This window comes from Pundamilia nyererei, unplaced genomic scaffold (genome assembly GCF_000239375.1).
Source record: "Pundamilia nyererei isolate P.nyererei 1_Seehausen unplaced genomic scaffold, PunNye1.0 scaffold00045, whole genome shotgun sequence".
NCBI classification, from domain to species: Eukaryota; Metazoa; Chordata; class Actinopteri; order Cichliformes; family Cichlidae; genus Pundamilia; species Pundamilia nyererei.
In genome coordinates this window covers 2854697-2864211 of record NW_005187446.1, presented here as the reverse complement: position 1 = coordinate 2864211, position 9515 = coordinate 2854697, and the positions used below count along the sequence as shown (strand labels likewise).

Here is a 9515-nt window from a genome sequence, read left to right as displayed (position 1 = left end):
GAGAGGAGGGGCTAGAGAGAGCACTGGAGGCTGTGGCAAAGAGAGAGAGCAGGCCTATTCCGATTTCACTACTCTACAAGCTCCCATCCCCCTCACACATTTTACTCTCCTACAGCCTCCAATCTCCTCAATGGAAGCCAGACATGCACTACTATTGTGTGCCTACTGCCTACCCCCAGTCCCAAACTAGGGCAGTGCTATACCCACCATTTTGAGTAATAGGGGTTATAATTTTTGGTAGCGAGGTAGGAAAATGGAGTATTGCCAAATGCTAAGAACTGAACTTCCTCTCACTTCAGACGTGTTGGTTTTCAATGTTCCCTTAAGCCACACTTGTGTTTCTTTCCGTCATCCTAATCTTTGAGCTTTCTTTCTGTCCCGATAGGGATGCAGTCGCAGGGCAGCACCTCCTCTCAGCCCTCCTTTGATTCCCTGAGCTCCAGTGACAGCCTCTTGTTCAGCGATTCAGAGCAGGCAGAGGACGACACAGACGTCTTCCTGACAGACAGCTCTCCATCTGTCATCATCGGGGGGTCGGGCGGCGCGTCAGCAAGTGGAAATGGGGGGTCAGACAGTCCCGGGTCACAGTGGACGTGTGACGGCTTCACCGACAAAGAGGAAGAGGAGGACTCTTACAGGTCACAGAGTGGCGGCAAAGCGGCTCACGTCAGCCTGGGGAAGACTGATCCGGCGAGGCAGACTGCAAAATCACAAGGAGATCTGCTGTTTGCTCAGAAGGTAAGAAAGGTGATGGGCAGAAAAGGAGAGTGATGAGAAGAGGGCTGACATAGCAGTGTGCGTGCAAAGGAAAGCCCAGCAGATAGCCTCAGACAGCCGAGCCTAACCAAAACCAACTCGTAATCTGTCTTCCCTCCTCCTCTGTCAGTGTGCTGAGCTGCAGGGTTTCATCAGGCCCCTGCTAGAGCTGCTGAATGGACTGAAGAGGGGCCGATTCGACCGGGGTAAGCATCCTTTCTTCACCGTCTTCTGGGAGGCAAGTGTGTGTGTGCGCTCGCTGGCTTCTGCAGTTGTTGAGGCTGAACACAGGTTTACATGATCTAAGTGGCCTCAGTCCATTGAAATAGTAAGTTTTCCTTCAAGCAGTAGTCTGTATTGATGTAGCCTATCGATGCAGTCCACAGTGCTGTGTGTGTGTGTGTGTGTGTGTGTGTGTGTGTGTGTGTGTGTGTGTGTGTGTGTGTGTGTGTGTGTGTGTGTGTGTGTGTGTATGTGTGAAGCGAGTCTTCTCGCTGACTCAGTAGCTTGCAAGAGTTTACCGATATCATGAGTTAGAGCGTGTGTGCATGTGTGAGACCGTGCATGCCCACATATGCATTCATTCAGTGCGAATGCTGACTGAAGGATTATGTTCTTTTGATTGACAGGCTTGAGTAGTTTCCAGCAGAGCGTGGCGATGGATCGTATCCAGAGGATTGTGGGGGTTTTACAGAGACCTGACTGCGGGTAGGATGTCATCCGAATTGTCCCACCATCCATCAGCCCTCTTTTTCTCACTCTTATCAAGTCCTGCCATCATGAGATGTTTTAGCTGCATTTAAGAATTATTATCTTTATTAAACTGTGAGTTGATCTTAGATATGCAGTGCACGGTGAGGCAGGATGTTTTATTGAACAGTCCTCAGGCAGGTAGAGTTACAGCTTTCACTGTCAGTGCAGAGAAACACCAAACGTCAGATGAAATTTTACCTAGATCTCTGTGCAGGATCATAAATATCCACGCCTGCTCCTACTGAGCAGCAAAGTCGTATTCCTATCTGCTCCTCACCTAAATTTTGTTCCTCTTTCTACATCATAGGGAGAAGTATCTGAACACTCTGCTCCAGGTGGAGATGATGCTAAAACTTTGGTTTCCCCAAATTCTCACTCAGCCTGTGTCTACAGCCTCCAGTGTCGCCACATCCCCTGCCCGATCCCTCCAGGAAGCTTTCGGCTCCACCCCGCCGCACAAACACAGGGATCAGTTACATATTCCCGTTAAGGTGAGGACATACATTCCTGACTTCTTGCTGCTAATACACATAAACATTTCTCCACCCCACCAGCACCACAAATTTTACAAAAACCTCCCATTCATGAAAATTACTCTCCTGTTTATTTTCCAGAAGCGCAGACTCAGCTGGACGGGTACAGACTCTCCCACGCCTTCCCCTATACCTCTCAAGTCCCCCCATATCAGCACAGGAGAAAACAGGGTGAAGTCTGATTGCAGAGAAGGTGGACCTTCTTCCTCCCCATCACTAGCAGCTGATGCAAATCAGAGTTTGGCACATGCAGCCAGCAGCAGTCAGCTAACTGATGACAAAAATGACGGAAAAGACGGAGACGGCAAGGAACCAGTGAAGGTGTCGAAGTACCAAGCGGGTCAGAGCTCTAAGCCGAGCCTCACGTGGGTTCATGTTGCGCCCATCCTGTCCCCACGAAATACCTGCCTCTCACACGATGCCCTCACAGCCAGCAGGAGGTTGAGCCCAGCTACACAAGACAGCTCCATCTCCTCCACCACACCTTACAAGCACCCCAAAAATGTGAAGAAGCCAATCCGGTGCCAAAGCCAGCCTGTTGCTGGACAGCAGAGTGAGAGGGGGACCACTGAGGCAACTCCGGGTGAGAGCCAGTCTCCTCCTGTTACACTTAAGCCTTTGCCTGGGGCGTGTCCCACCAGCTTGAAGACCTGATGTACTGAATCAGCAAAAGAACTGGCAGCCTTGCTTTGTTACACCACTGGGCTAAAAGCTGCTGCGACAGGAAGAAGGGAAGAGGCTGAAGGCCTGTGATTATACTTGCATTAATGAGAGGAAGTGAGGAAAGAATTGTTGGTGATAGATGTTGAAAACAATGACGGATAAAAACATAACCTATCATCCAGACCACAGTTAAAACAGACATTTCAAACAACAGGACATAAACAAGAACCGTTATCACACTTATAATCGAAACTCGTGCGGAAAGGTGGTTGTCAAGGTTCAAAAGCAATGTACAGGTAACGAGAGATATTGTAGAGTATTTAGAGGAGTAAATGATCGCTCCTCTTCAGCATGAAGGCAATCAATACAAAAAGAAGAAATATTTATGTAGGTGACTGTTTCAACAGACATCTAACTTGAAAGAAACTGTTCGAAAATGGAACAGCCGATGTCAGTAATCAAAATAAAACCTTCCAGTGTTTATTTTGATGTGGTTGATGAGTGAGCTGATTCTAGTCTTGCAGCAGAAGACACGTTTGTCTCTACATTCTTTTGAATGGTTTGAAGAGGAAAAAGCGACACTGGGGGTAACTAAAAAAATCTTGTTGCTAGTGATGTGAGAAATGAGGTGTAGTGTGCGCCGTGTCGGAGCCATTGGAGACGGTGGAAAAATGACATCACAACTCACGAATGTAATCCAAGAATTGTTTGGACACTCGGCTGGCAGATCATCAGCATCGAGCAGGAGTGACATCGCAGCGACCGGTGGTCACATAACTTTTCCTGTCGTGCCGTGGATCAGATGTTTCCGACGGCAAACCGACTGGCAATCAGTCTCATTACAATCCGAGACTTTTAATAGACCAGCGTATGGAGTTAACAAGGACCACTAAAAGACATGTCTATTGATTCAATTACACAGTTAATTTATTCATGTGTTGATCTGATACTGCATCTATTTATTGTTTGTATTTATTGGGCAGCTTATCACCTGCTGTGCGCTTGCATAGTTTGGCCTACAGTTCTTTTGAGGTGACTGGGAAGATGCTGTTGACATTTTTTTGTGGCTTTTATTGCTATCGTGAGGAGGGCAAAACAAAAAGGACGTGAAATCTTATGATTGGTCTCTTGGACTACTGTGCCTTTTTTACCAAATAGGATGTGTTTTTCAAAAAAAAAAAGCATTCTGTGCTCTCAGTGCATTCATACTGTGTTTTGATTGTTTGCATGTGTTTCACAAAACCAGTGCACAGTCAAACGCGAAAGCCAACGTGTAGTCACCCTTCTTCTAAAATCGCACACAGCTTAAAAACCAACATCATCAACTGTGATTCTTTAAAACAAAAACAAAAAAAAAATGGCATCCAGCTCTTATATCCCAACATCTACAGCTCACCTGAATGGCCTGCATCTCTGACTAATACACACACCAACAGCAGTGGCTACTATTTGTCATGTAGTATTTAAGTGTCTAGCCTTCCTTTGGGGCTTTTCTTTAGGTTCTGATCAGGAGAGAAACCGACTGAACGGCACTTAAAGATGGTGCTCTTGAAAACTTGAAAACATGGTGAAAATATAAATGTAAGGGAAGAAATCTTTCTTTGCACCACTCTCTACCGCTGCTATCATCGTGCTGATTTACATGTATCATTGAAGGCTTGCTCTTTAATTGGAAGTCCACTCACAGCATTCATTTAAATGTTGAAGGGGTTCTTAGTAACCCGACTGGATTAATCTATATTGTAAATATTTGGACTGATATTTTTGAATTGGTGTGAGAGGTTCATATGTTATTTACATAACTACAAATGGGGTGGGGTGATTTGCATTACTAGACTCCTCCAAAAAGCACCACACGTGAACACAGAGCCACCGGCAGCCAACATGTTACTGCCTGTTTGTTTTTGTTGTTTTTCTCAGTACGGAGTGTACAAACCCTCAGTCACTCTTATCCTGCTACAATACGCCAGATGTTGACTCTTGATCAGAGGCTGGGGGTGTCTTCCACCACACTCCTGTTTTGGTTTTTGGGTTGTTTTTTTTTATACATTTGTGGTATGACAGAGAAGCCAATTGCACTTATTTTTCATTATGTCCTTTTTCATGTGTTTTCTACTGCAGCGACCACTGCTTATTGGTCAGAAATAATGTCTTGTTTATTTCAGCTGCCTTCTTCTTCTACTACTACAACTACTTATTACATTTTAAAAGCTGACTGTAGTTCCACCTCGCCTCCCTTCCCCCACTCTGCTGCACTCGTCTGCCCCTGCCCTCTCCTCTCCTTTATTTCCCTCAATCCCGTAGTATATTTTCTTTCTAAACTAAACTCTGTCTTTCACTCAACCCAATTCTATGTGATATTACACTCCTTTTTAAAAAAAATATTGATACAATCAAAGATAAAAAAAAAAAATAAAAAAAAAAAACTTTTAATAAATGAAACCAATTTTTGAAAGATGAAACTGCCTGTGTGCTTGTTTACACAAATCTTCATGCATTTATTTTGTTTTCTTTTGATTATGCAGCTCCCGATTTGGAAAGCAGCTTTTAATAAACAGATGTGTGACTCGATGGGGTGCAGATTTACAGACTGTATATTCTGAAGGCTGCGTGAGTGCACGAGTGAGTGGGGGTGAGGCGGAGACGATGAAGGCAGGAAGAAGAGGAGGGGCAGTGGGGTGGTGAGACTACAGCCTCTGTAATCTGACTGAGAGAGGTAGGGGGGCTGGCTGATCCTCCAACCAGCTGCTACATCAGAGTCCAAACACTACTTTAGCTTATATGTGTGCTCATGTGAGAGTGTTATAATGAGTAAATACCTTCTGGAGGTTAGCAGAGAAAAGTTGGTGGTCTCTGTAGCGCGGTCCTGCATTTCACACGAAAACAATTACCCACAGGCTCAAGTCTGATCTCTGCAGGCGACCACCGAGATTTTTAATTCCCTCTAGAAAAAAAAAAATCAAAAGGTGAGAATGAAAAATTGAGTGGCGCGGCGCTGCATCACCCACACCGAACGTGATGAAAGAAAATGAAAAAAATTCTGATAACCCAAACACACACTGGGAGGTTGCTAGGAGTAATGTTATGTAACAAAATGTGAGTTTTACTTCAAAATAAAGAGAAAGTAAAAACTTTAAAGTTATGAAGCTGTGTACTAATTTAACTTCAATCTGTCTTTTTTGTTGTTTTCAAAAAACATTGCTTCTTTTATCCTTTAATATTTCAATCTGGAAGTTCTGATTCTGTTAATTTCACCAATTCTCAAAGAAAAATCTATGACCAGAAAATCAGACGCAAAAATAGATGTTACACTGCACAAGGAGCACAACTGTTAATTTCATGTATTAACCATCATTGCACTCTCGATCTCCTTCGCCCAGCATCATATCCTTAGATACTGCATGCACACCAGGATGAGAGTGGCAAATTTTGGGAGGGTGTGGTTTTGACTTCTCTCTCATGCCATGCGGCACGTATGCATGCATGCATGCGCTGCTCCCCCCCCGTCGCACGCTCTGACACACTGACTGGCTGATTTGGTGATGGGCTTGTCTCTGACACAGTGACTATGCTACGTTACAACAACACAGACAGCCCTCCCTGCCTCCACCCTCCCTCCCCCTCGGCCCCCCCTTGTATCCATGCAGTTTTTAGCAGAAAAAGCCCTTGCCCTCCATCTCCCCACCGCTGCTATTCTCCCCCCCTCTTTCTACTCCGGAGGATGGAAACGAGGGGCAAGAGGAAAAGGACGAGAAGAGGATGTGTGGAGGGCACAGGGACGAAACTTGACCTCGCTACAGTTTTGAGAACACTTTTTTTAACAAACAAAATATGTATAATTGTTCTTTTTCTCCCCAAAAAAGCTACATTAGTTTTTTGTTTAATCATTCAGTTGGATTATAATATTCTGTTTGCGCAGTATATTTTCACATAATTAACATTACAGCACTGTTCACATTCAAGTTGTTTTCACTTCTCCGAGCATGTGTTGTCTTAATTTAGCATGTGTGTGTCCATCAATAGGATTGCACATAATGAACTTACTGCGGCTCTTATCCCTTGCTGTGTAGGTTTTAATTGTGGGCCCACATCCTGTTACTGGTTTTAACAAGTTGATGATTTAATGGTGTCCTTCCAGTTCTGCTCTGTGCACATAATGAAGGGAACGACACAATGAGGTGCTTATTCACTTATTCTAAACACCCCTCCCCCATAATTTCACTCCAGTACGACTCGCGTGAGGTGAAGTCACTCTCTGACTTCACAACTACATACACAGCCTCTTACTCACCATAAGTCCACAGGTTTTTTTTAGTGCAGACTTGACCAAAAAAACAGCCTGAATGCTCAATAAACCTGCCCAATCCTGAAATGGAAATCAGAGACATTTCGAAGTCCCTGCTTCGCCAGAGATCACAGCGGTGACGGGCCCTTGGTGTGCCAGGTTGAAGGGGTTGCTCTGCGCGCCATCTGTGGTCTCCATCTCTGTGAACAACGTAAAGACAGAGACACCAGGACTAAATTTTCAAGGGCGCACGTGTGTCTCATCATGACATTGTGTGTGTGTGTGTGTGTGATATTTGGGGCACGGCTCAGCTACAGGCAAATAACATCCTCATCAGTTTCTCTGGCCTGAATGTGTTCTCGGGAGTCTGCTCGCGATGACACCATCCCACACGGCTGCTTAATTATTCAAGTACACTGAGTGAAAGGGAATCACCAGGTTCAGTACACTCATGAGGGGGGAAAGAAAGACACAGATGGCAAGCAAAGAGGGCTATAAATGAGACAAAAGTGAGAGATTAAAGCTTACTCCCTCTGAGTTAGAATGAACCACCTGCACATAAACTGAGATCCTAGCAGCGTATGCTCGAAGTCAAGACAGCTGAGCCCCCTGAGAGTGTATCTTCCAAGATGATTTACAACCCCTGTCAGACACAATGAAATAAAACTGGGTCAGCATGATAAAATATACCATAACCATACAGTTGATGAATCAAAAAGCTTTGTGTGAGAACAGGGGGGATAACTTAACTAAAGTCTTAAACTTTGCTCTGTAGTTAATTTTTGGAGAAAAGCAATAATATACATTAATAGCTGATATCAAGCTCAAAGGCTGTTAAGACTGAAAGGAAACACTTAAGATTCAGCAATAAAAGCTTTGCAGATACCGGACTAGGATTACAAACTAAATACCTGACATTCCAGTAATATAACAGATTAATTCATACAGCTCCCATCGCATGCCCCCATGATGCATTACTCTTGTTTTAGCTGCACAGGCAAATTGAAATCACTGTGTTTGCCAGTGTGGGGTCAGGGCGCATGTGATGTGTGCGCATGTGATGCTGTGTGCGTTTTTGTTTTTCCTGTGTGCACTTGTATAGAAATATCTGTGGTATTGTCATATTATGTGCTGAGGTGTCATTACATAATAGAGCTGGCTGGAGAGAGGGAACGGGGGGCGGGGGCTGTGGGGTGTGCAGGGCAGACGGCTCATGGGAGGGATTCAGGTTGGCCACGGGTGGTCGTAGCAGAGTGGGTAAATGTGAGAGACAGTGGTGTGTGAGGTGTTTACTGTCAGGCTCATCATTTGATTATCCACAGATTAAGGTAGCATTATTGTAAATTTAATGAAAATAATTACCCATGTTGGGTTTTTTGTTTTGTTTTTAGCCAAAATCAGAGTTAAAACCGAGAGAAGAGCTTTATATGTAAACCTGGCATTTAGCAACTCATGTACTACTTTTAGGCTGATCAGTGAGAAAGTGAAGCCCAACAATTTAAAAAAAAATTTAAAACATGTTATTTGGAGTCATGTTAATAAGTAAGTCGTGTTTGCTTATTTGTCTCACTTTCCTATCAGAGACGGTACCATAATTACAAAAAAACTCAATAGTTTTGGAGTCTTTTAGCTCATCTATCTTCATCAGACTATCCTTGAACATTCAGATGTCACCCACTGGTTTTGGAGTATGCATTTTGAAGCTTCAACTAGCTTTTTGGCTGCTGACATGTTGCTATTGGTTTTTGAGCAAGACATGACCATATGCGAATGAGATGATGAAGCGTCAATAGCAAGCTGATTCATAAACTGTACACGTGCATAGCACAGACACAAATATAGACTTATTAGTATTAATCAACAGACTAACAACATACTACAATTTCACTTACCAGAACTGAAGCGCAGATGTCTTGGATGTTGATCTCTATCACCCAGCAAACCATGTTATGTAATTTTATTAAAGACACCAACCGCAGAGACCACGTTTATTTCAGTAACAATGGTGAAGACAAAACTGCTAGTGCAAGTTTACTTTGTAAACAAAAGGAGTTTTTGTTGTATTATTCAAATGCCTCTAACCCACAGTTGAGGCTAAATGTACAACATTCAGTTATTTAGCATTATATTTAACTGTAATCATGTGCTTCACTCCCCACTGTCCTGCTTTTTTTCTCCTCTATCACTGCATGGATATCTCCAGACTATTTGTCTCAGCTTTGTCTTAAACACACTGTTCCTCACATATTTAAGTCACGGGTTCAGAACTTATTATTTGTTTCTTAGTTAATTGCATACAGGCTATAGTAAATTCCTCTCTGGCCTCTGGTCAAGTTCTGTGTTACTTTAAGAATGCTGTTATTCACCCTAGACTAAGTTACGATAAACAGCATTCTTGATAAATTTCCACCTGGGTTCTGTGAAGGACAATTAACTGAGACAGCTCTTCTCAGACTATCTAATGATGTTTTGGCGCAAAGTGCCACAGGAATTGTTCTGTCCTCCTTATGTTGGAACCGACTTTA

At 43.6% G+C, this 9515-nt stretch overlaps 1 protein-coding gene and 1 long non-coding RNA gene across 2 annotated transcripts in view; one reads left to right on the top strand and one right to left on the bottom strand.

The window, feature by feature from the left end:
• LOC102214601 (circadian-associated transcriptional repressor-like) overlaps positions 1-4689 on the top strand; it is a 5973-nt gene extending 1284 nt beyond the window's left edge. The window contains exons 2-6 of the mRNA XM_005732069.1: positions 386-738; positions 887-962; positions 1386-1464; positions 1817-2000; positions 2124-4689. Of these exons, the coding sequence (XP_005732126.1) occupies positions 388-738; positions 887-962; positions 1386-1464; positions 1817-2000; positions 2124-2696 (1263 nt within the window). The 5' untranslated portion in view covers positions 386-387 and the 3' untranslated portion in view covers positions 2697-4689. The remainder of the gene's footprint in view (positions 1-385; positions 739-886; positions 963-1385; positions 1465-1816; positions 2001-2123) is intronic.
• Positions 4690-6768: 2079 nt separating this feature from the next.
• LOC106456199 (uncharacterized) lies at positions 6769-7611 on the bottom strand. Its single transcript, XR_001290366.1, has 3 exons — positions 7543-7611; positions 6997-7190; positions 6769-6850 (listed from the first exon to the last, which is right to left on the bottom strand). It is a non-coding gene; the product is annotated as an uncharacterized LOC106456199 (long non-coding RNA).
• Positions 7612-9515: the final 1904 nt, after the last annotated feature.